The 25,501-nt window shown below is 45.4% G+C and overlaps 2 protein-coding genes across 7 annotated transcripts in view; one reads left to right on the forward strand and one right to left on the reverse strand.

The window, feature by feature from the left end:
* HK3 (hexokinase 3) overlaps nucleotides 1–23,189 on the forward strand; it is an 88,022-nt gene extending 64,833 nt beyond the window's left edge. For 3 of the 4 annotated variants that reach the window (XM_053292804.1, XM_053292801.1, XM_053292803.1), the window contains exons 2-17: nucleotides 5,442–5,590; nucleotides 7,624–7,743; nucleotides 8,179–8,277; nucleotides 9,042–9,141; nucleotides 9,863–10,046; nucleotides 14,084–14,239; nucleotides 16,607–16,840; nucleotides 17,515–17,819; nucleotides 18,238–18,386; nucleotides 18,615–18,734; nucleotides 19,431–19,526; nucleotides 20,629–20,728; nucleotides 21,060–21,243; nucleotides 21,357–21,512; nucleotides 22,134–22,367; nucleotides 22,822–23,189. In XM_053292804.1, coding sequence (XP_053148779.1) covers nucleotides 5,468–5,590; nucleotides 7,624–7,743; nucleotides 8,179–8,277; nucleotides 9,042–9,141; nucleotides 9,863–10,046; nucleotides 14,084–14,239; nucleotides 16,607–16,840; nucleotides 17,515–17,819; nucleotides 18,238–18,386; nucleotides 18,615–18,734; nucleotides 19,431–19,526; nucleotides 20,629–20,728; nucleotides 21,060–21,243; nucleotides 21,357–21,512; nucleotides 22,134–22,367; nucleotides 22,822–22,966 — 2,505 coding nt within the window. In that variant the 5' untranslated portion in view covers nucleotides 5,442–5,467 and the 3' untranslated portion in view covers nucleotides 22,967–23,189. Of the gene's footprint in view, nucleotides 1–2,513; nucleotides 3,513–5,441; nucleotides 5,591–7,623; nucleotides 7,744–8,178; nucleotides 8,278–9,041; nucleotides 9,142–9,862; nucleotides 10,047–14,083; nucleotides 14,240–16,606; nucleotides 16,841–17,514; nucleotides 17,820–18,237; nucleotides 18,387–18,614; nucleotides 18,735–19,430; nucleotides 19,527–20,628; nucleotides 20,729–21,059; nucleotides 21,244–21,356; nucleotides 21,513–22,133; nucleotides 22,368–22,821 lie in introns of those variants that run through there. The other variant, XM_053292800.1, reaches the window with a different exon arrangement.
* A 228-nt stretch (nucleotides 23,190–23,417) lies between these two features.
* UNC5A (unc-5 netrin receptor A) overlaps nucleotides 23,418–25,501 on the reverse strand; it is a 109,028-nt gene continuing 106,944 nt past the window's right edge. For all 3 annotated transcript variants that reach the window (XM_053292805.1, XM_053292806.1, XM_053292807.1), the window contains 2 exons: nucleotides 24,835–25,013; nucleotides 23,418–24,545 (listed from right to left, as the gene is read on the reverse strand). In XM_053292805.1, coding sequence (XP_053148780.1) covers nucleotides 24,380–24,545; nucleotides 24,835–25,013 — 345 coding nt within the window. In that variant the 3' untranslated portion in view covers nucleotides 23,418–24,379. The remainder of the gene's footprint in view (nucleotides 24,546–24,834; nucleotides 25,014–25,501) is intronic.

Consider the following 25,501-nt stretch of genomic DNA (forward strand, 5'->3'; position numbering starts at 1 on the left):
TTTGATAATACACAGCATCGAGCCCATTTGAAGGCCTATGCTGTGGCAATAGGTGCAGCAAGGAAGTGATTTTATTCTCTGTGTATTGTGTCTGTAAGAATACATTTCCCTACTTGTAAGAAATTGCTATTCCCTACATGCAAGAGCGTCTGGTACGGAAAGATGTAAATCAGCACTCCGGTTATCCCCAAGTCGGAAGGCTACAGGAATTGATGGAATTACTATAGAAATATGGCAAAAGAAGAATCAGTCAAGACTCTAACCAAACTATGCCTGCAAATTTGGAGAATGACACAGTGGCAAACAGACTGGAAGAGGTCAGTATACATAGCAATACCAAAGAAAGGAGAATTAACAGATTACACAAACCATCACACAATATCCTTAATTTCACATGCTAGCAAAATAATGCTCAGGATCAACCAACGCAGATTAGAACCCTTTGTGGAAAGGGGAATGCCGGATGTTCAAGCTGGTTTCAGAAAAGGCTGAGGAACAAGAGACATTATTGCTGGTGCATGTTGGATAATTGAGAAAGCCAAATAATACCCAAAAGAAGTAAATATGTGCTTCATTGACTAAAGAAAAGCCTTCAATTGCATTGACCATGAAATTGCATTGACCATATCATTAGAAAAATAGGCATCCCAGAACCTCTCATTGTTCTCATGAGAAACCTATACACAAGACAGGAAACCACAGTCCAGACGGAACATGGTGAAACAGACTGGTTCCAGATTGGCAAAGGAGTAAGACAAGGCTGTATACTTTCTCCTTCTTTATACAACTTGAATGCTGAACATATATTGTGGGAAGCTAGATTGGAAGAAGATGAGTGCAGTTTTAATGTTGGAGGAAGAAACATCAGTAACCTGTGCTAAACTGATGACACTACCCTGATAACTGAGAATGTGGATGATGTGCAAGCTCTAGTAGGGAAAGTCAAGGAGCACAGAGAAAAAATGGGACTACGAATAAATGTAAAGAAGACTAAACTAATGACAACATGTTCAGCAACCAGCCTCAAAATTGATAATGAAGACGTTGAAGTGGTGGATAGCTTCTGCCTTTTAGGTTAGACCAACAACAATAAAGGATCCAGCAGTCAAGAAATACGCCACAGATTAGCACTTAGTATTGTGTCTAGCACTTAGTACTAGCACTTAGTATATGCTATCGCTCTCTGGATCAAAGCGCTGAGAGTGACCTTGAGTTGGAGAAACAAATAAGAGAGGCGTCAGAGAGAGACAGGGCAGTAATAAAGGGCCTCTGAACCAGTTCTGTGCACATCCCTACAAAGTGCTGTTACCTTTAAAGCCCTAAATGGCTTAGGTCTGGGTTACCTGAGAGAGCATCTTTCTCTACAAGATCCTCACCACTCGTTAAGAGCATTAGGAAGGGTCCTCTTCAGGTGCCATCAGTTCATCCAGTGGCAACCTGGGATCAGGCCTTCTCAGTTGTCACCCCTAAGTTGTGGAACACGCTCCCCACAGATATAAGAGGACTGTCTTCCCTGGAGACCTTCAGGAGAGCCTTAAAGACCCATCTTGTTAACCTGGCTTTTAATGATATTTAGTTTTAATTTTAATGAGTTTTAATCTGGTTTAAATGGGGTTTTAAAAAAATTGTTTTATGATGTGTTCTTGATTTTAATGTAAACCACCCTGAGCCACTACGACCAGGACAACATGTGACATCTTTTCTGGTGCCAGGCACTCCATCCTTCCCATCTAGATTTAGGCCTCAAATACCAAGGTAAAGTGTGGGCACATAGAGGGCAAGTTAGAAGCGATCACAGTTTGTGACATTGTGCAACATCATTACCTATCATATAGTACGTCTGTTCAGGCATCAACCTTAGGCTTCAATTTCCCAGCTTGTGGAGCTTGAGCCAAAATGAGATGGCCTTAATTCTGGACTTAATCTGGCAGGGTATTTGACTATCATCAAGAATTAGATTGGTGATGGTTTTGATATAGCAGCTTTGCCATACAGAAACATTCGGTCTAATCCCTTGTCTTATTACAGACTGCAGGGCCAGTACTTCAACTTCGATGCACTCCCAGCAAAATGCTCTCCAGAAGATTACTCTTTGCCAAGACCAGTGCCATGACACAAGGGTGTGAGCATGGGCTCACAGAGGGCAGCTTGTTGAGGACCTCCTGAAACCTGGAGCCAGCCCTGAAGTCCTCAACAATCTTTTAATCTACAGCAGGGTTAGGCAACATTGGCTGGCCAGCTATGGCTGACCTACAATTCCCATCATTAATTTCCTGGCCACAATAAATTGCACTGGGGATGGTGGGAGTGGTATTTTGGCAATAGCTGGAGAGCCAAAGTTGCCTACTCCTGATCTACGGGCTTCTCGTGCATCTTCTCCTTCTCTTTCTCCTCTCTGTTTTTGCCCCTAATACTGCTCCCACCCTCGACCCTTATTTCTTAGCCCCTCCTTCCATTCTATTCTAACTGCACTGTTCTTCCAATTGTCTTATGAGATAAAAGCTTCTAGGCTCCTCCCCCACTGCACTCAGCATTCTCTCTCTCTTCCTGGCCTCCCTCTCTTCCTCCCTCTTTCTCTGTCCGGTCCTCTTTACCCTCTGTCCCTCCTCCTTTGCTTTCTACTTTCAACCCTCCCTCCTGCCCATTACCTTGTTCCCTCAGCCCCTCCCCACTGTGATCAGCCCCTCTCCCAACTTGGATTGCCTCACCTATCAAGCTTCAAAACTGGCCCAGCTACATTCTGCCTCATGTTTGCCCCTGTCCCCAACCGCCATTGACTTCTAACCTCACATATTGCCCTGCCTCTTCCCCAAGGCCCTCTCATGCTCTCCTCTGCATAGTCACTTGACAAACAGGGACTTTTGTGGCTGGTACCATGTCAGACCCAAGTCGAGGCCGAACTCCCAAGGACCCTTTTGTCAGGCCAGGGTCCAGTTCTAGTATGAGAGAATCCAGGTCAAACATGGCCCCAGCTTCTAGAGTTTCCTTTATGCTAAACACCATGTCTGATTCAGGTCCGGCTTCTGAGAGCTCTCATCAAATAGCCTTTATGCTAAACACCTCCTCTCCTTCTGAGGATGACTCCTTCTCCTATCCCAAGAAGAGCAGAGCACGTTCAGGCCACACTTCAGATGATTCCATTTCTCAACCAGAGGATCTTGTTAGCAGTTCTTTTATAGCTTTTATGTCACATTCAGTTTCATCACGACCCACCAGGGAGAAGCAACCTATTTTCAAGCCAAGGGGCACTGCTGCTGATAAAAGAAGCCAAGAGACCAAGGACACCGCTCGTGTTTCCAGGCTAGCACCCCACCGTGCTCCCTCTAATACTTCGGCTGTTTCTGACCAGGTCCAGAAACACTTACTGCTTTTTAACTTATCCAAGGAGAAGCTCTTAGCTGTGAAGGACTCCATGCTGGAAGCCCTGGAGAGGGGCCTAAAGCACCATGTTAAAGGAGGCAGTTCTTTACCCATGCTACCCACTTACGTTTGTGCCATGCCTGATGGTTCTGGTAAGTGTGCTTGGTGATGGTTGTTCCCTGGGGCGGGGCGGGGTACAAGCCTTCCAAGAGCTGGAGAGGTGTCCTTGCCAGGCTTGCTCCCACTACCACTAGGGTTGCCAACTTTTGAAGGGGCTCCTGTAGTTTTGATTTTCACGCCAGCTCAGTGTGCAAGACATTAGTAAAGTAAGTAAAATGTGCCATCAAGTCGATTTTGATTCCTGGCGCCCACAGAGTCCTGCGATTTTCTTTGGTAGAATACAGGAGGGGTTTACCATTGCCTCCTCCCGTGCAGTATGAGATGATGCATTAATAGGAGAGAATAATCTCCATGCTGTGAAAAGCTTCTCTTGCTGTTATTCTGCTAGTTTGTTGATTTTGGAGGGACCTAGTTTTGCTAAGGATGAGAGGCAGAAGAACAAGGCCCATACTGAGATAACAGGCCCTAGCAGAAGTGGAGCACCAAGTCATATACTGTTCTGCTTCTGCTGACCCCAGATCTCATTGTTCCTATAGCCTCGGCCTCTGCCTACCCTCCACATTGTTTTCAACAACATATCCTGTCTCACACTCCCTTCACTCTAGCAGCTTTATATCACATTTGTTTTCAAAAAGATTTTATTGTTTCTGAGCATGTGTAGATTTCTTTTTCTTTAGGAGTGCAGTTCTTCTGGGGCGGGGGGAACAGGACATAAGGTCAAAATGTCCCTGATCATTTGCAGAAAGTTGTAAAAGGGCTATTGTGTCCTAGAATCTGGTATCCTGCATCTTGCCAGCCTAGCATGGTGATGGGTGAATGGCTGAGAAGCAGCCTGGGATGAGATGGAGGGCAGGCTCTTGACTGAGAATGAGAGGCTCAAACTCTTCTCTGGGCTGGGCTTATCTGCAGTTGGTGGGAGACTAACACATGCCTGTGAGCATGTGAAGTATATCTTGTAAAATGGCACCATTCCCTTCTGCACAGCTTTTATGGAGAGAGACTCCTGCCTGCCACCTTGGAGAAGCCGCTGCCAGTCTGTGTAGATAGTACAGAGCTCGATGGACCCATGGTCTGACTCTGTAGAAGGGAGCTTCCTATGTTCCTATGTCCTCTGTAGGAGCACAGCCTTCATGAATTTACATTCACAAGTATGAATTCCACAGCTACCAACCCTTTTGATGCCTTTGTGTGCAATAATAGTTCATACCTTTGCCCTAGCAGGCAGCAAAAACAACTCATCCCCCCGCCTAACATTACCTCAGTAGTCTAAGGAGACAAAATCCTGGTTGTGGCAACCCTGTCAGTGTCCATAACCCAATGGTATCTTCTTTTAGATTATAAACCTGTGCTCAGAGCCCTATGATTTTCAATTACTATTATATAACACCTTTATAACAACTTTAAAATATGATTAGCCTAAACTGATGATTTTGTGTCCTTACCATGTACCATGTAAATCCTGGACAGTGAGTAGTGTTGCTTCCTCTCTCGTTGTGGAAATAATCTGCCATCATTTATTTGTATATACAGTAATGGCTGACAGGATGAGGAAATAGTCCCACTGAAATTAAAATAACTAGTTAGGCATTGCCTAAACATTTTTTTTTTTAAATGTGATTTTTATGGACTTGTGCTGTATTTTAACTTTTGTAACTCGCCTTGGGATGTCTTATGAAAGGCAGTATAAAAATTGAACAAAAATTAAAATAACCTGTCCTTTTAATTTCAGTCGGGCTACTTTGAGAAATTTTCCTCACCCTGTCAGCTAGTGATTAAATATAGAATCAACTTTGAAATTGATCATTGATTAGCACTGAAGCTGAGCCAAACAAACAAAAGTCATGGAGACATCCCCACTGAATCCAGCAATTTCAAAATAAGTTATATGGCAACTCTAGGGATGAGTGAGGCCTGAGCAGTCCCGGTCATTAGCTACCCTGATGTTGACATCTCTTTCGCAGAGAGAGGGAGTTTTCTGGCTCTACAGATGTCCCAAACACAGGTGAAGGTCTTACTGTTGCAACTGACAAGCAAGGATATAAAGGAGGCAGTGCTGAAGACAAAGGACTTTGACATCACTGAGAATATTATGAAAGGCACTGGAGATCAGGTACAGTTCCTTTGCCTTGATCTCTTCAGCTTGCTCAATCTGATCCATTTACTGTTTATCAGGGATGTACTATAATGGAACAAAGGGGGACAAATGAAAGGTCCCTGGGCCACTGTGGGAGTGCGGGCCCACCAGCTGAGTGACAGCTTACTCTCCAGGAAGAAGACAGGGAGGCGGGGGAGGGGCCCATCTTCAGTTTTTGTCCCAGAACCCATTATGCCCCTGCTAGCTGTTTATTGTATTGTATTGTATTTATTATTAGGGTTTTAAAATTGTTTTTTAACTGATTGTTTTATGGTATTTTAGGATTTCTGTTTTTGTTGTTGAATAATTTTGACTGTTTTTGTTTTGTTTATAAACCGCCCTGGGCCAAATTGGGAGAAGCAGTATAAAAATTCAATAAATAAATACTAATAAATAATAAATAACAACATTTAACACCCTATCCAGAGGCTCTGGGTGGTGCACAACAAAACAAAAAACTAATAAACAATCATTTAAAACAATCAGCTTAAAACCATATAAAAACAAATTTAAAACAGTTAAAAACCACTTTAAAACATTTAAGAAATTTTAAAAAATGTGTGCCTTTAGAGAAAGGTTTTAAGGGCTCTCTTGTATATGATGCCATCTATCTAACATATATGTCTTATATGATTTATAGTCATCTGCTTTATCAATTGACTCCCTCTTTTCTCTTAAGCACACAAAGATCTTAGGTAGCCATCTTGGTCCTTGGGAAAACATCCCAAAGCCACAGTTCAGTAAGACCTTAACAAGGACCAGTCAAAAGGATGCAGAGCTATGAGCAGCAAGCTTAGTTCTGTGTTCTCCAGGCTGAATAGAAAGCCAAAAAAGTGAGTGGAGAGGGAAGAAAAAGCTTGGGCATATTGGTAGAGCTCCCAAACCTGGTACTTAGATGCTTTTACTCTCCTTTTTTTTTTTTTTTAGATTCTGCCACCATGCCCAGCTTTTTTGTGTTTTGCCATTCAAGCAGGATAATTCAAAAGCTTGCTCCTCACAACTTTGTATCATTTTGATTGGTCTTAATAAAGGTATAAACCAGAATCTAGGTTTTGGTTCATTTCTCTTGTGTTCTGCAAATGTTTTCTTTCTCTTTCTCTTGCTGGTTTAACTACTCTCCTCTCTCACCACCCTGCCCTTCCTTTTCACTTCTGGCACTCTTCTCTTCTCGAATCCTTCTCCCCGATCCTCCATTCCCTAACTTTGCCCTTTTCAGATAGGTCTTTATTTAACCTGCTAACATCCTCTTGGCTACGTATGATGCTCATTAAAAACACACCTCTTCACTCAGGTACCCTTGATCAGATTTCTCTCCTTTATTATACTTTCTTTCCTTCTTCTGTATCTGTGGACAGGATCTTCTGTGTTGTTGCTTTTAAGTTAAAAGCAGCTGCAAAAGCCTCAAGGTGAGTTGTGGTTACAATGCTGGAGAATGGGGGTGTTCCCCCTGGGCTGTTTTCCTGATTAAATTGCACCCCCTGCTGCTATTTATCCATGGGGAGAAAAATGAAGATTAGGCAAATAGCAGAGGAGAAAGACTTAAACACCCTTTGGTAACACCACTTATCTGACCCAGTTCGTCCTCACAAACAAATTGGAAGGGAGGGACCCCATCAGAGAACTTTCATCTTCTTGTCTAGTTTGGCCCCCCAGTTTAGGCCCCAATTTAACAGGCAAAATCACTGGTTCTATATTGGGGACAGGTAATACCAGGTAATACATGTGGAACCAAGCTCTAAAATTATCAGAATGCTGAGTAGAAGGCAGTTCCCTCTAAGGCATGAGAATGTGTGCACACACACACAAGGGTTTTTTAAATGTCTGCTTAGTTAATTTTAGATACCATTCTGGTTGAATCAGGAAGGCCCCACGCTGAATGCACGTGCGCACAGACTGCCTTGATACTCTCTCCCACAGCAAAACTCATAATGTGCACAGATGAGAAAAATTAGAGGGAACACTGGTGAGGATGACCTGTTGTATTCATAATACTTTATTTGCTTTTCCAGCTTTTTGAATTCTTAGCACAATGTCTGGCAAAGTTTTTGGCTGAAATTGACACCAAAGAGAAATACTTCCCACTGGGCTTCTCCTTTCCCTTCCGTTTACAACATAGCTCGCTGAACCAGGTGAATATTTCATTGGCCAGCAGCAGAGGATTGGGGATGTTGTGTGTTTCTTAACAGGGCAATCCAAATGCTCCTATGAAGAAGATCTCATTATGGCAGAGCTGACAAGCATGTGAAGATACAGAGTGATTGTGAAGAGTCTTAGTGGAGATAGGTGGGGACTGGCTCCAAATGTAGCCATATATATATAAATCTGCCAAGAGAAAAGGTGGCTCTGAGGGAAGGTGCTGTATACTCTAGTCTTGGTATCTCCCTCTACAAAGTGAGGGTCAGGTGCATTGTCTGTGCATGGGTTCCCAAGTGTTCTGCTCTTGAAATGGGTAGAACTGGCTGTGTGGGGATTCTCAGTTGCCTGTGGGAAGCAGGGCTGGGTTTCATAGGGCTCAGTGGAGGTGCTGGCATTCTCTAAGGCATCCCTGTCTTGCTTGTGTTTAGTGTATGCTGATCCAATCATCAAAAGATTTCCGGTGGTCAGGTATGGCGGGGAATGATCTGGCACAACAGCTCCAGACAGCAATTAACCAGCAGTGTAAGGTGAGGACAGCGACTGGGCTAGCTGTGACTTAAGTCATGTTGCATTTGATTACTGCAACACACTCTGCATGAAGCTGCCCTTGAAGAGTATTCGGAAACCACTGCTAGTACAGCATGTGGCTGCCTATAATCTGTGTATGATCTCAATAGAATTATATTACTCCTTTTGTGAAGGGTGACACTAGCTGCCAATTTGTTTCTGGATCCAATTCAAGGTGCTTTTACTTCCAGATATTACCTTTAAAGCTTTAAATGGCCAGGGCCATGGCTAGCTTGAGAACTTCCTGATCTCCAGTGAATCTGCCCACCTCACAAAGTCATTGGCGAGGCACTGCTCCGTGTGCTGATGCCAGATGAGCTCTGATTATTGTACACACAGGACAGGACCTTCTAACTTATGGCCCTTCGACTATGGAATGCTCTCCCCAAGGGGGTTCGCTCTCTCCTCTCACTCCCTGCCTTCTAGATGTGCCTGAAGACCACCCTATGCCTTCAAATCACGGAAGAGCATTGGGTTGGTACATTGTCTGGTATGACCATTGTCTAGTATGACCACGGTTGTGTTTTTAGCTAGTAGTGAATCACCTTGCTCTTTGATGTCTGTCTGTTAGGGTTTTCATTGTTGTTGTTGTTTGTTTGTTTTTTGTTATGCTTTTAAATTCTGTACCCTGCCCTGGGGTAATTTTAACAAAAGGCTGTATATACACTGGAATAGAAATAAATAACTAGTGTGAGTGATCATTCCCTTTCTTTGACTACTCCAGAACTACCAAATAGAGGTCATCGCTGTGGTGAGTGACACTGTGGGAACCATGATGAGCTGCTATAATGAAAAGAATCCATGTGCAGCTGGGCTAGTGATAGGTAAGCAGGGCCTTGGATGGAGCTGCATGCATGCTAGTTCTTCTGTTAGGTTGAAAGGAACATGCATGCCTTACAGTGGCTTTTTGCCAGGAAGCTGACTATTTTAATCTGGTTTAGATGTTTTCTGATTTTAATTGTTTTCTGATGTGTTTTGGATTTAAATGCAAACTGCTCTGAGCCACTTTAGAAAGGGTGGTATATAAACTGAATGAATAAGTGAATTAATGAATGAATATTCATGTCAGGTTGAAAGCATCTCACCTGCCTATTGGATTTTGTTCATGGAGGCAGCATAGGCAACAGGATGCTTCCAGTTTTGAGGATGTACAGTATGTATGCAGGCCACAGGACTCAACACCAGCCTCCCGGCTATTAAGAATTAGGATGCATTATTCTAGTCATGCGTTATCAGTAAGGTCTTGCATTTTATTTATTTATTTACTTACTTACTTACTTATTTATTTAATCCCACTTTTCTACTAAAAGTATTCAAAATGATACAATCACTTAAGTGTCATTATCAAAATGATAGGCACTAGCCGTAGGCAGAGATGGGATCATGACACAGATGGACTCTGCATTTTATACCGTATGTTTTATACTATCCTTTAATGGAAAGCTTCATTTAATTTCCTCATTATGCTGTTAATGGTATTATTAACATTGTTTTCTCTCTATTTGGGGGTTCTTTCCCTGGTTCCTGTTTTCCTGTACCTTGTAGATGCTGGCACTAACTGCTGCTACATGGAAGAAGCCCAATACATAGTAGGTGTAAAGGAAAATGAAGGACGTATGTGTATGAACACAGAATGGGGCTTTTTTGGGAATGCTGGCGAGTTGGATGATCTGATAACAGAGTTTGACCTGTTAATGGATAAGCAGTCTATGAATCCAGGAGAAAACAGGTGGGTCAATTTGTTGGAAATGGGGAGGGCAATATTTGGTGCAGGTTATGAAGCATTGGCCTGTTTGATGATGATGTTCTTTGCCTGCAAAACAACCTGCTTCTACGAGCCAAACCATGTAAAAGGAAAAGGACTAATCGCGAATTGCTGCAATGCTGTTACTTGATAAATGGAATCCGTGTTATGCATCCTCAGTGCTCCAAAAGGCAGTTTCTGTATAAAGGAATTCTAAAGCTGCATTTGTAATTGTTCTGTTAGCATCTCTCTCCTTAATACCCGCTGTGATGTGTTTAATGAATTATTTGTGGGGGGAAATCTCTCATATTCAGGCTGACTTAGACTTAATCTCCACAATTACTTCAGTGTCTGATATGGAGGTGTTCAGCGACTCCTCTTGTGTGGTTAGGTTGGATCCATTCTAGTTTCTGACTCCTGAGGACGTGGATGAGCTGCTTGGAGCAGTGCGGCCTACTACCTGTTCTCTTGACCCTTGACCAACATGGCTTATGCTATCTGGCAGTGGGGTTGTTATAGAAGGCCTAGTAGAGATCATAAATGGCTGCTTCTCTGAGGGAGGGTAGGATGCCTCCCTGTCTTAAGGAGGCAATTATTAGACCACTTTTGAGGAAACCTGTCTTGGATCCCTCAGAGTTGAGTAACTACAGACCTGTCTCCAACCTTCCATGGCTGGGCAAGGTAATTGAGAGGGTGGTGGCCTCCCAGCTCCAGATGGAGGAAACCGGTTATCTAGGCCCATTTCAGACTGGCTTTCGGGCAGGCTATGGGGTGGAGACTGCCTTGGTTGGCCTGATGGATGATCTCCAATTGGGAATTGACAAAGGACGCGTGACTCTGTTGGTCCTTTTGCACCTCTCAGCAGCTTTCAGTACTATCGACCATAGTATCCTTCTGGATTGTCTGAGGGGGTTGGGAGTGGGGGGCACTACTTTGCAGTGGTTCCGCTCCTACCTTTCACACAGGTTCCCAATAGTGTGTGTCCCTTGGAGACTGTTGTTCTTGAAAATCTGAACTTTTGTATGGTGACCCTTAGAGCTCCATATTGGTTGTTTAACATCTACATGGAACCGCTGGGAGAGATCATCAGGAGATTTAGTGCAGGGTGCTATCAGTATGCTGATGACACCCAAATCTATTTCTCCATGTTAACATCATCAAGAGAGGGCATAACCTCCCTAAATGCCTGCCTTGAGGCGGTGAGGGGCTGGATGAGGGATAAACTGAGACTGAATCCAGATGAGATGGAGATACTTATAGTGCAGGGTCGAAACGTGGGAGATGAGTTTGATCTCCCTGTTCTGAATGGGGTCACACTTCCCCGGAAAGAACAGGTACGCAGTCTGGGAGTGCTTCTGGATCCAAGCCACTTCCTAGTGTCCCAGGTTGAGGCAGTGGCCAGAGGTGCCTTCTATCAGCTTTGCCTGATACACCAGCTGCGTCCATTTCTTGAGATAAACTACCTCAGAACAGTGGTTCAAATGCTGGTAACCTCCAGACTGGATTACTGCAATGCGCTCTATGTGAGGCTGCCTTTGTATGTAGTCCGGAATCTACAGCTGATCCAGAATGCGGCAGCCAGGTTGGTCTCTGGGTCATCTCAGGGAGACCATATTACTCCTGTATTGAAAGAGCTACACTGGCTGCCGATAAGTTTCTGGGCAAAATACAAGGTACTGGTTATAACTTATAAAGCCCTAAACAGCTTGCACCCTGGGTATTTAAGAGAATGCCTTCACCGCCTATTGAGATCATCAGGAGAGGTCTGTCTGCAGTTGCCACCAGCTCATCTGGTGACTATTCTGGGACAGGCCTTCTCTGCTGCTGTCCCAAAGTTTTGGAATGCGCTCCCTGCTGAAATAAGAGGCTCCCCATCTCTGACAATTTTTAAAAAAATCTGTTCACCCAGCCTTTTAATTAAATATTGTTTTAATAGTTTTAACATTGTTTTAAAACATTGTTTTAAATTTTTAAATTGTTGTAATGTGTTTACTTTTTCTGCTGTCATTTATTTTAACTAATGTTTTAATTTTTTCTGTTATTTATTTTGTTTACTAATGTTTTAACTTTTCTGTTGTCATTTATTTTGTTTTGTTGTAAGCCACCCAGAGACACAAGTTTTGGGTGATATAAAAATATGTTAAATAAAAAAATAAAAATAAAGAATGTGTATAACCCATTCTGAACAGAAGATGTAGATTTTGACAAAATTCAGGATTTTTGGCAAGCACTGTAGTGAGGAGGAAGAGGAGGTGGAGAAAAATATAACACAGAGGAGAGCAGTGGATATGGAGAGGGGAATAAAGATCTGGAGTCAAGGAAACAAAGAGTTGTGTGAGGGAGGGAAGCTCCTCCACACTCTGGCTGAGGCCACAGATAGAATTCCTCTAGCTCTGAGGACAGATTTGCACTTCACATGTCAAGCACACTTGCTGTCTGTTCACAGATGTTTGCAGCACTACATTCCATAATGTGTGCTGGGGTGACGCAAATGTCCAAAAATTTGGCGATACCGCATGGTGATGAGGAGTTCTGATTGGCCTGCCACAGTCCCCAGCATGCATCTACCCACAGCTCCCCAGTATGCAGGGGCGCATCTAGGGTAGGGCAGGCAGGGCATGTACCCCAGGAGCCACTTGAAGGGGGGTGCCATTTTTTAAAATGAAAAAATAAAATAAAATGGCCACCAAAAACAAAATGGCCACCATGCATGCTCAAATGGCCACTGCGAGGCCCCAGGCCAGGCCTAGTATTAAGGCCCACTGGGAGTTTCTTGCTCTCTCATTTTAACTGTCTTTCTGAAATACTAGAATATATTCCAAGCAGTGACACAGTTTACTCTGCATATCCTTTAATTATTTTCAGAGTATCTGGGAAAAGTCAAATTCTCCATTTATTTTTAAAACTTATGTAATAGTGATGCTACAATGCATGGTAGAGAATTAGACAGGCACTTCTGTTTAGTTTTCAAAGTACACCTCCAGATAGTATTGGGGTATTTCCTGAGCCCCAGCATACTGAAATTTGTAGTTTTCCAACATTTTTTGGTCTGGCTACGTCCACTGCTGAATAGTTTTTGAAATATTAAAAGATTAATGAGCTTGACTTGTATTTTTGAGCTGATATTATGGTAAAGTTATCTGAAAGATGGGTGTCAGATGTTTGGACAGGGGGTGCAATTTCAGTGCTTGCCCTAGGCACTATTTTCCCTAGATACGCCTTTGCCAGTATGTTTGAATATGTGTTAGCACTGCAGAAACCAATGTGAATTGGCTTTAAGTATATAAAGTAAAGGAAAATATTAATTGCCCCCAAGTGTTTAGCTGGTTCTAGATCTGTATTTTCAGACTTTTAAAAAGGCAGGCTTTACATTTGCTTTTCTTTTCTCTTAAGCTGCTATTTTCAGGATTTCGCACCCTACACATATGGAAAACAGTCCTGGGAAGAGTATCCTGGAACCAGGAAGTTATACTAAGTCCCCAAATCTTTGCAAACAGTAGGATGCTCCACGTACTCCCCCCCCCCGAATTGTCATTATGGGGTGAGGGCCTATGATGGTGACTTGCGGTCTTCTCTCTTTCCTAGCAACGCTGGTTTCCAGATAGCGAGTCTTACAATGCAAAAAGTGGTGTAAACTGCAATGTTTTGTGTGCTGAATTCAAACCGCCATTGAAATCTATTGTAAGCTACAACAGGGAAATACAGCTATTTTTCTGTGACGCATAAGCGACATTATAGGGCTACAATGCAGCAACAAAATCCAAAAGAAGGCATTGGAAATGTTTGCTTACCGCGCAGGGACAGTGCAGGCAGTGCGGAAGCACACTGAAGGGATACATTGTGACCCTGTGCTAGCGTGCAATCTGGGAAGCGCCCGAGTGCTTCAAGAAACAGCCATCCTGCCTAGCATACCTAGAATGGATGGGATGGTCACCTGCCAGCCACCCAGGAAGGGTGTTCCCTGCACATCCTCCAACCCCTTTCTGTACTGCTTTTCTTCTACTGTATCCTATTGTTGACAGGTTTGACAAGCTGATCGGTAGTTTATATGTCAGTGATACTATCCGTTGCTGTTTGGCTCGTCTGGCGGAGAAGGGTGAGCTCTTCAATGGGGTTCTGACTCCCAACCTGCTGACCAAAGGAAACCTGGAGCTCCACGATATCATAGAGATCACAGAGTAAGTCAGTGTTCTTCATTGCAAGACCCAGGAGTCAGTGGTTGCTCCCATGGACCCTAATTGGTTATTAGGCCTGTATGAAGTTTTGGCCAGAGCCCAATACTCCACACAGCCCCCTTGGCACTGCACGGAGGCGATTGTTCCCACTGCACAGGGCTGTGATTTGTTCCGCACCAGTGGAACTCCTTTAAAGAAAACAGAACCCTCTCCCCCCTAGAGCTCTATGGGGAAGGTGCTGGGAAGGATTACACTTCCCAGCATTCCATGAACACCTTCCAAAATGGTTTTCTGGGGTTCAGCTCATTGATGTATGTTATTATTTACATACGACTTTTCAGCAGAAAAGTTCTCAAAGTGGTTTACACAGAAAAAGAAGAAGAAGGTTCCCTGTCCCCAAATGGCTCACAGTCTAAAAAGAAACACAAAGTAGACAAGGCTGTCCTTAGGGCATGGCAAGCAGGGTGACCACCCCAGGCCCCGCTCTTTTAACCCCCATTCGAATTAACTGGAAGGGGGCCTCGCACTGGCTGATTTACCCCGGGCCCTACACCCCACCAGGGCTCTCTAAGGACAGCCCTGAAAGTAGATTCTAGCAACAGCCACTGGAGAGATGCTACGATGAGACTGAATAGGGACAGTTGCTCTCCCCATGCTAAATATAAAGAGATTCATAACTTTGACAAGTGCCTCTTTGTCCAGTTAGCAGGGGTCAACGGGGACTCTGTTTCTCTTAAAGGCCTCCCCCGGTACTGGGAATAGCACAACACTGCATGGAAGTCAGTGTTGTGGGAAATGGTTCTTTTTTGGGGGCGGGATTTATTTTGGGGGGGCACCAAAGTGGCCCCTGCTTGAAAAAGAATGAAGATCACTGGAGTAAGTTAATCACTCAAGCCAAGCTTGGGATACCTGATTGTCCTTATATCCTCAGTAGGAACAGAGTGAGGCTTAGTGTGTGTCTAACTAGTCTTAGGCAAGAGGTCTGGGAGGGATGAGCCCTCCAAATTAATGTTACATCTGGTCCATGAAGAGACATAACAGCAGATGAACTAATGAGTTAACGTGCACATTTGAATGTACTGTAGAACATACAGTCACACTGCCGTATCTTTCAGAATAAGATGTCTAGAAAGAAGAAGATATAAAACAAATAGATATCTAGAAGTCATTCAAAGAAGTATACTTCTCAAGTGTGAGGAGAGGTTAGGGCAGGGGTGGGGAACCTTGGCCCTCCAGCTGTTTTTGAACTACAACTCCCACCATTTTGAACTACAACTCCCACAATTGTGGCTGGGGATGATGGGAGTTGTAGTTCAACAACAGCTGAAGGGCCAAGGTTCCCCACCCCTGGGTTAGAGAGAGAATAGGCTGAATGAAATATCCCACGCATGTTTGCTTCTCCAGTGTAATCCCTTAGTAATGTTTTGTTCTGTGCCAACCAATAGGTACATTTCCTTGCTTTTCTTGGACACTCTTTCCTTATAACTTCCCATTTGACTTTATCATTCCATGTATGATTCCTCTCTGCTATCTCCAGGTCCTGGCTATTTTCTGTTCCTTTTTGCTTCCTTCCCTCCCCCTCGGGCCTACCTTCTTCACCCACTTAAACATGCTACTTTCTCTGCAAAATGTGACATTCTCTAAAGGCACACATACACATAAACATCTCTACAGCTATGCAGTGTGGGGGTGTGTGGTGGGGTGTATCTGTGTCATGGTATGTGTGACATACGTTTTGGAGTGTGTATGTTTGTCTTTACTAGAGCAACTAATTGTGATGATGAGGAATACTAAAAATATTTAGGTATAACATGTTTGATGAAAAATCACATAGCAATAATCACCATTTAAAATATATTTTTGTAGATGGTTGGTAACTTAACAAAAAATAGAGGAAATGCATTAAACAGTTTTCATGTGGATAAAGATAAACAGTGTAGTATCCCAAATGTCTGCACTGGATTATTTTATTCTCATGTTAATCCTTAAAAAATTGCAACCTATGAAGTAGCAAAAGTGACAAATACCAAATTATGGATGCTTCACATGTTAAGAATTGTCTATACAGTATTGCTTTCCATTAGTGTAAAATACTAATTAAGTACATTCTGGACAGGCTGCAGGTGAACCAGACCCCCACTACTGCAGATGCCTGTTGTTTTATTCCAGATCTACTAAATGCATGGGTTTCTGAGTGGGCTGCCTCGTGTGAACATACAGGTGTCTGATGTGCTGCTGGGCCTGTTACATGCCTGGGAAGCTGAAGCCATCCCAGAGGATGGAGAAAAGTGCCCTCTGTGGTATGGATTTGAGGGTGTGATGGTTCCATGCCTCTCCCTACTACTGTTCATGTATTTTTTTTAATTGCAGTGAAAAGCTGGGCCTGTCAAAAACCAAGAACTTCTTGTTACGGCAGGGGATGGTGGCGAGCAATCAAGACTGTTTTGATGTGCAGCAAATATGCCAAGCTGTATTCATCCGCTCTGCCAAACTCTGTGCTGCTGGACTGGCTGCTGTCCTTACTCGTATCCGTAATGCTCAACAGCTGCCACAGCTGAAGGTCTCTGTGGCTGTGGATGGAAACCTGTACAAGAGCCATAAATGGTAAGGAACTGTATTGGGCATAGGAGCATTTGTTTTAGATCAGAACCAAAGGGCCCACCACCAGCCATCCCACTGTCTCTTGTACTGCTGAGCCACAATCTCAGTATTCTTGCTGTTCATGTGCAGATCAATGGACGAAACATTCTTCTGAATTGGATTAATTGACCAACGTTGTCCAGTGTCCTTCAAATGGCTTAACTGTCCAAATCTTCCCATTTGGCCTAGAAGACTGTTGAGCCGAGAGCACTCTTTATTCTTTCTTGTTATCAACAACTTAGTAGGCCTAACCAGCCCTTTCTTCTGCTTGTGACCTTGTCTAGGACAGTAGCCTACATATGCCGATCAGACAAGTGAATCAATCCCCTTGGGTATTGCTCACCTTTGACCAATTCCTGGGTCACTGAGAACGCCCAGGCTAGAGGATCTCCTCTGCTCCTCACACAATCAAAGCTAAGAGATTGTGATTTCAAAAAGTTGAGTTCAGTTGTCATTTTCATCTTTAGAAAACCATGTACATTGGCTCCAAGACTCATTCATCCAGGAAATAATCTGAATCCTCTTGGAGCTGGGAAAGTCTTCGGGAGGTGAACAGGCCAGGAAAGGCACTTGATCAAGACCATGGGCTCCTTCCAGTCACCCTCCTTTAATCTCCCTGATATTTCTTTTCCCTCCAGGTATTGTGAGATACTGCAAGAGACATTGACATCCCTGGCTCCTGAGTGTACCGTCAGCTTTGTCCCAGCGTCTAATGGTATCGCTGTAGGGGTTGCCATGGTGACAGCTGCAGCACTGAGGAGTAGAACCCAGAAGCAGCAGGTGGTGCAGATACTGGCACCTTTCCGACTTCCTGTGTCGGACCTTGAAAGATTGCGGAACCTGATGAGACTGGAGATGGAGAAGGGTCTGTCGAAGGAGACACACGGCACGGCCTCACTCCGCATGTTGCCCACTTTCGTTCGTGGTTTGCCTGATGGCACTGGTAAGGGGTAGGACTCAGAGTGTTGCGGAATGGCCCTGTATTTTGACAAGAAGAACTCTGAACTGTTCAAGTGTGTTGTCTCGAGGAAGTTGCATTGAGTCAGGAGAAAACCTTCCTGGCTTCCAGGTCCTATCTAGGCCAGGTCTTTTCTTTGATCTGGAGTTGGTGCTGTCTGTGTTCCTCTCACTGAGCTGGGCACGGTACAAGCTAGCCAAACATCTTTCAGTACCCCTAGAAGGCAGATGGGGTGCTTCACATGGGTCTTTTTATTGAAACTGCCAGCACTGATTGGCGGGTTGTTGGACCCAGGAGAAAAACGTCAAAGTATGCAACAAGTGAGGTAGCTTGAAGCTGTTATTGCTTGTGAGTAGAAGTTCCCTTCATCCACACTTTTCTACCTATGCTTTTTTTTTTGTAGAAAGAGGGAAGTACATGGCACTGGATCTAGGGGGAACCAATTTCCGTGTGCTAATGGTAGAAGTGCGAAGCAAAGAGGAGGGTGGTGTGTACATGACCACTGAGATCTACACTATTACACCAGAAATAGCCCAGAGTAATGCCACAGAGGTAGGTGCAGGGGAGGATATGATATGGTGGGACTGAATGGCTATCTGTTACAGGCTGTTACCATGTGTCAGGATCCTTGTCTTGGGAATCGTATCTACCCCTTTCAAAAGCTGTCTGTGGGGGTAAATGCAGATGGTTGTACTGGGGGCAGCCCCTTTGCTCCTCTCCTCCTCTCCAACTTCTTTCTATCTCACATGGTACTCATGCTAACTACTTTTATTCCTGCAGCTCTTTGATCACATTGTTAGCTGCATTATAGATTTCGAGAAGAAGCATAAAGTGATAGGAGCCACACTGCCACTGGGTTTCACTTTCTCCTTTCCCTGCAAGCAAATAAATCTGGACAAGGTATGGAACACTGGAGGGTGTAATCCTAGTGCTTAGACAGTGGTATCAGGAGTGTCTTTTGGGGAGGAAAGAACCTGAATCGGCTAGTCCCCTCCCCTCCACCCACCCACCACAAGAATGAAAGAGGAAACTCTCCAAATATGATGAGGGAGCAGACAAACCTTGACATGATTATCAAATAACTTGAAAGCCCAGTGGCTTGCCTGACATATCCATGTGGCATCCAAACTGGGAAAACCAACTGCCTGGAAAGAATGTCCTGTTTGACAAAAATCATCCCACTAAGGCATCGCCAACAATTCCAATCTGTATTCTCAACTCAGGGTTGCAGGAATGCTGCCATTCTGTGCAAGCACAGAAAAGCTGCTGAATGTGATATTGGCCAGTTTCTAGCTCTTATAGTTACAAAGGAAGCCTTGAAAGTGGGTGAGCAATGACCCATGGAAACTCAGAAGCTGAGGGGAGGGGAAACATGCAGATGTGTTTGGTCGTGGAGGGTATATACAACAGTGCTGGTACTTTCACACTAGCAGTGATGGCCGGTCCTTTGCCTCCCCTCTCTCTTGCTATGTAGCCAGTGCAGAGCCCAAGGGCCTCATCAAAGAGCATATTCTAGAGAGTTGGGAGAAAGCTGCACACCTGGGCCATTGGCTCAAACACTCGCTGCACAGTTCTCTGTTCTTTCTGGTCTCACAGGGCATCTTGCTAGCTTGGACTAAGGGGTTCAGTGCTTCAGGCTGTGTGGGAGAAGATGCCGTGCAGTTGCTGCGAGAGGCAGTACAACGTCAAGAGGTATGTATGGGGTCCAGGGCAGGGGCTGTGTGAAGACCTGCATAAAGTTGCATTTGGTCTGGACTGCTCAGGTTTGGTCTGATTTTGCCACTGTGAAAGGCTACAACTCAAGAGACTGTCAGGGCTCAACCACATGTTGCACAAACATTAATGCAATGAGAGTCTGACAGTTGTTTTTCCTGCAGAAATGGAGAGTGATTTGAAATGGGAAGGAGTGCTTTACCATTTTTTTTGCCTGCCACTTCTCTGCCCTAAACATATTCATGTGTTTGCATTTTTATACCATCCCTTGTAAGACCTGAAGGTGCTGTACACAATCTAAAAGCAGGTATTGTTACCTCACAGATGCCTTCCACTGCCAAGGGCTTCCAAATGCATGCATGGCTAAGCATTCTCCACATATTTGTTTTTGCTCCAAATTGCCCCCTCCCTATTACTGTTCCCCAAGAAAAGCAGCCATCTGGCTTTTGTTACATGTGCACGTGTGTAACGTAGTTATGCCCTGAGGGTTTTGGTCTTGTTGAGCAATATCTAACAAGTTCAGCGGTGTGTGTGTGTTGTGGGGTGTGGAATCATGTTTATATGCTAAGAGTTAAAACCATATTACTTCTCAGACCTGGAGAATGGGGGATGTATTTGGAAGATGTCATGGGATGTAGAGCAAAGACTAGAAAAGGGGATGCTTGGAGCTGGCGATGATCCTACCATGAAAGTACATATATATATCAAGCAGGCTTGGGAAGATCACCCTTTGTTTGTGTTCATACATTGCTATTCTTGGTGGGGCTTGCTTAATGCCAAGTCTCCCAGGCTTTTTTCAGTCTGCTCTGTGATGGGCTACTACATATCCCAGTGAAACTGTAGAAGGCAAAACAGCAGCCATTGTGTCCTTTGACCAAACTAGCTGGATAGCAGCAACAGAGCTTGAGAACTCCCCTCAGGCTGATGGCCCCAGGGAGATAGAGAAGGGAGGGGGAGGAGGCCTATTTCCCAGGCGGCAGGGCCTATGGGTCTGTGCTGGTTACTGTGGTGATAGGAAATTGTGTTGCCTGGTAACACATCTTGCTGCTCTCTCTGTCTCTCCCGCCTTCTCTCTTCCCAGAACTTTGATTTAGACGTGGTTGCCATAGTGAATGACACTGTGGGAACCATGATGTCATGTGCCTATGAGGACCCCAAGTGTGAGATCGGACTTATTGTTGGTAAGATGGGGACTGGGGGGCAGTCTTTAGTGGCTAGTAAGATTATAGTCATGATGTCCACTTTGAAGTCCAGAGAGAGAGATTCCCAAGTGCAGATGTCTTCCTCCACTCTACTTCTTCAGTCTATGGCCTCCTTTTTATGCATGGCCAGAGGGTGGGTAGCTCCAGGGCACTGTTCCCTGAACAGGGAAGCCTTTCTTGGTAATGTTTCAATTAGAACTGATGCCTATCTAGGTTGAAGATTCTTCTCCCAAGAGTTTCCTTGCTCAGTAGGGAAGAAAATGGCCCATTTTCCATGGTGGCTCAGTCCTATCCCCTCTGTTTTCTTCAGGAACGGGTTGCAATGCTTGCTACATGGAGGAAATGAGGAATATTGGCACTTTGGATGGCGATGAAGGCAGAATGTGTATCAATATGGAATGGGGGGCATTCGGGGACAACGGTTGCCTTGAACACTTCTTTACACCCTTTGATGTCAAAGTGAATGAAGAATCTATCAATGTTGGCCAGCAGAGGTGTGTCTAGGTATCTGTTGCTGAGGATGGGGTTTATGATGGTGGCTGGTACTAAGCCAGGCCACTGCCTCCAGGGCCTCCCTATGTGGTGCTAAGCCCCATCTCTCTCACAGATATGAGAAACTCATCAGTGGCATGTACTTGGGTGAGATTGTGCGATTCATTCTGCTGGAGTTAACAGAACGCAAGGTTCTGTTTCAGGGTCGAGATGCACGTATGCTTCAGGTCAAAGACATCTTCCCCACCAAATTTCTCTCCGAAATCGAGAAGTAAGTGTATACCTGCTGGGCTTATGCCAGGATTCTTGCCATTCCATGTAGAATTTGAGTTCTGGGGCTGAAGTTGAATTCATGAGCAGGTCAGTTTAGGCCTTTGTCTTCAAGTAACTCCATTGTTCACGGCCCAGTGCCTCTGTGCCCTGCTTAGCTACCTGTCCAGTTCTTGTCCATTGGTTAAATTCTGTTACTGCCTCACACCTAGCCTTACACCTGCTTCTGACATAAAAACTGCTCCTTGTCCCAGATTCCAAATTCTGCAAGCATAAGAAATGGGCCAGTTAATAGAAAACAGGCCTATATGTCTAATTGACTTGATTTATTTTGAACCCTAAATTTGAGTTTCAGTGATATGGATTTTTGGTATACTTGACACTAGGTTTGGATTTTCTTTTCTGGTTTTTGTCACGGAGTGTGAACATTCTTGCTTGGAATGTGCAAACTCTGTCACTGTTTGCACGTGATCGCTGTTGGGGAGCAAGTTGTTCTCTCAGGAGGAGAGTGTCTGAGGGACAGCCCTGGCGCATGGCATGGTTGCCACAGCCCCTGTCCCTCCACTTACTGTAAGGCCCACGAGGGCCCAAGACTCCACCACTGATTCTAATATCCCGACAGAGAGGGTCTGGGCCAGCAGCAGCTGTGTGCCATTCTGGAAGAGTACAAATTGGATGCCTCTCCTGATGACGCCATGGTGGTGAAGGAGGTGTGCTGCGCAGTGTCTTCACGTGCTGCTAAAGTGTGTGGAGCTGGCATGGCTGCTATTGTGGAGAAGATACGAGAGAATCGGCAGCTGGAGAAACTGGAAGTGACTGCTGGTGTGGATGGGACCCTGTACAAGGTGCACCCTACGTGAGTTGATTTTGCTGCATCAGACTGAAAGCAAGGTTTCAGCCCAGCCCACTGCACAGAGGAGAATGGGTGCCCACCTTGACTGCCCATTGGGTGACAGGACCTGGGTGGGCAGAGGCAGCAACATTTGTCTTTTTGCCCATGGGGAGAAACTGGGTTGTAGAAGTGCTTCTGGGACAATTCTGCGAGGGTCTGCGGGCCTCTATAGTGATTAGTCATACCATGGGGGGTAAAGGGGGGGCCTCTGGTTAATCCATGCTTTTCTCTGAGGCCATGAGTCTTGCAGTGCCAGCCTAGCTCATTAAGAGGCATGTCTCTCCTGTTTTGTGGGAGGGAACTGCAGGCAAGCACCTGTTTTTCCAGGTGGTGTGTGTAGCTAGGGTCTGTGTTGCGGGCAGGGGAGGGTGGACATTGGCTTCTCTTGCTCACAGACATCCTTCCTTTCTGGCCCTAGCTTTTCAAAACAGTTTGCAGAAACAGTGGCCCTGCTGGCTCCAAAATGCAAAGTCAAATTCCTGCTGTCAGAAGATGGCTCAGGGAAAGGGGCTGCACTGATTGCTGCTGTGGCCAGCCGTAAAGACATGAAAGCGCTTGGGTGACTTCCACACAGCTCTCCCAGTAACTAGGAGCACGATTCGTTCTCTGCCGCATCCAGACTCTGACCTATAGCACAGTCTCACCCTTCTTTGAGGCAGTTGTGGCAAAATGGCAGGAAAAGCAAGTTGTGGTATTTCATCTTCATGGCTCTCTTAAATCTCTCCAATTCACACTCAAGCTTCATCTGGTAACGTAAGAAGGAAATAAACCAAATTCCTGCTGCCATTTGGAGTCTCGAGGTATGCTTTTTTCTAAGTGCGAAACCCCAAAGTATCTCTGAGCAAGAAGGCTAAAATGGAGGTGCCTTCAGCACCCTGGACCCCTTCTACACCCACAGAGCTCTCAGGAGGGCTCTGCTCAGCCTTTGGACTCCAGCCAAGGGCTCTGTCTGCTTCCAGATCTGCTGATACTTCCATTGGCTTGGTGTGAGCACAGACAGCAAGAAGTCCCATGTAGCAATATATATATATAATTTATTTACATTCATGCCCGCTAAAACCCTGTGCGGGACGCTTATATGTACATAAGGCCAAGTGTAAATACTTGAATGCACTTGAATACAGAATAAAAAACGATCTTTACACAATACGGCATGGACCTGCCTGGCCCAGCACACGTTCACTGCACAGATTGGACTGCCACGCACACGCACAATTCCCTTTGCATATACACTGGGCAAGGACTAAGGAGGCACAGATCAAGCCACCCAGTTTATCACTGCCCTCCTCCCTGGGCTGCTATTTGCCTGCATCTCCTGCCCCTCCATGGTCCTTTTGTGGCCCCCAGTGTCTGCAAACCACCTTTCCCAGGACTGCCCTCTATGACTGAGTCTTGGGTATCTCTTGAGTTGGAGTATATAGAGATGGCTCTCTACATACTCCTGACCCACACCCCCTTGCCCCCCACTTTACTACAGCATGGGACTTCCTGGGGGCTGCAGTGAGAGGGCATGGACATCTCAGCTCCAGGACCAAGCTTACCTGTGCATCCTGGGTACACAATGGGTGTTAGGCCAGCCAACTCTCCACCTCCCCACAACCCCCACACCTCCTCCCATAGGAGGGAAGGAAAGGGCTCTGGGCACATGACCAAGTGCAGATCATAGCATCTCAGAATCCATTGCCAGCCTACTCCAGGAGAAGGAACAGGGCCTCCCGCAGACAGTCCCAGAGCTTTCTTGGTAGCAGCACAGCAGACATTCAGTAGCCTTTCCCACAGCTACTGGAGACTGAGGCCAGGATGCTTGCCTTCTGGCTGTATTTGGCACAAGGAAGAGGGGGCATGAGGCCAACAAGCCTCGGACAGGGACACACAGGCATATTCAAAGCAGGACAAGTGCAGGAGCACTGCCCTCTTCAAATGGAGATGCCCCCGTCATCCCCCAGTGAAGGCCTGTGCTGCCCCCACCGAGTGCCTTAGCACTCAGCCTCTGAAACCATGAAGAGGGAGCTGTCCTGCTTGCCCACCTCAGCCACAGCAGCAGCAAGCTGGTTGAGGTTCCCATTGGGGAAGTGACGTGCTTCCCATAAGTTCAAGATCATGGCCGTTGGGCTGGGCTTTGACGCGAAGAAGCTGAGATGGCTGTGGAAAGAGAAGAGATGATCACAATCCAGACCAAAATGTACGACCTCCAGCTTCAATCCCTCCTTCACTCTCACCCACCCATCAAGTTTGGAGATGCCACAGGAGAAAGACTGTGGCTGTAGGGGTACAGATTGACCCTCCAGGCATAAACTGCCACTCAGCTCTGTGGCCTGGATTCCCATCCCACCCACTCATTTCTGCTGAAGCAAGAGCCAGCCTCACTCCACCCCCTATATTCACTGCAGCCTGGGGCTACTGGAGGCAAAGGTGTATACAGAGCCTTTACCTGTCGAGGTGCAGCTTCTGGGCTAATGCTCTCCAGTCAGCCCCACGGGACCCTGGCACATCCAGGCTGCTTATGATCTTCTGGCGGATGAGGAAGGGGATCTTAAAGGCACTGGGGCCCACCAGGGCAGGGGAGCCAGCCTCATTGTCTGGGGGCAACCAGTCCGAGAACCGTGCATCCTAGAAAGAGGAGGGCAGCAGTTGTTAGAACCTCGGGGACAAATGGTGTCTTCACGGTAAGAGCTCTAAGAGATAGAACTGGACATGTCTGTGGTGAGGAGGTTGCATCTTTCTGCTTTATATGCTTCTTGATTTGATGCTGCTTTAAATGATGTGGGTGTCCCTTAACACAGTATGCTTTCTTCTAAGACATTCTCCAGCAGGGTACGGCTAGCTGTATACCTGCCTGACAGGTTTAGGGACAGGGAAAGATACCTGCAAATCACAAAGCATATCTCCTGCTAGGCAGAGGAAGGGGGATGAGAAGGGAAGCTTAAAGAGGTTGCTCTTTGTGTCCTAGGGAGATGGAACTTTTTACTGAACAGGGAGAGTAATGTGCTGGGCTGGGTATGCTCCACACTCAAAGACCCCCCTCCCCATCCCCCCACCCCCCCCAAAAAGAATTCTGTGACCTTTATAAATTATATGTAGACTGAACACAATTCTTT

This window comes from Hemicordylus capensis, chromosome 2 (assembly GCF_027244095.1).
Source record: "Hemicordylus capensis ecotype Gifberg chromosome 2, rHemCap1.1.pri, whole genome shotgun sequence".
In the NCBI taxonomy this organism is placed as follows: Eukaryota; Metazoa; Chordata; class Lepidosauria; order Squamata; family Cordylidae; genus Hemicordylus; species Hemicordylus capensis.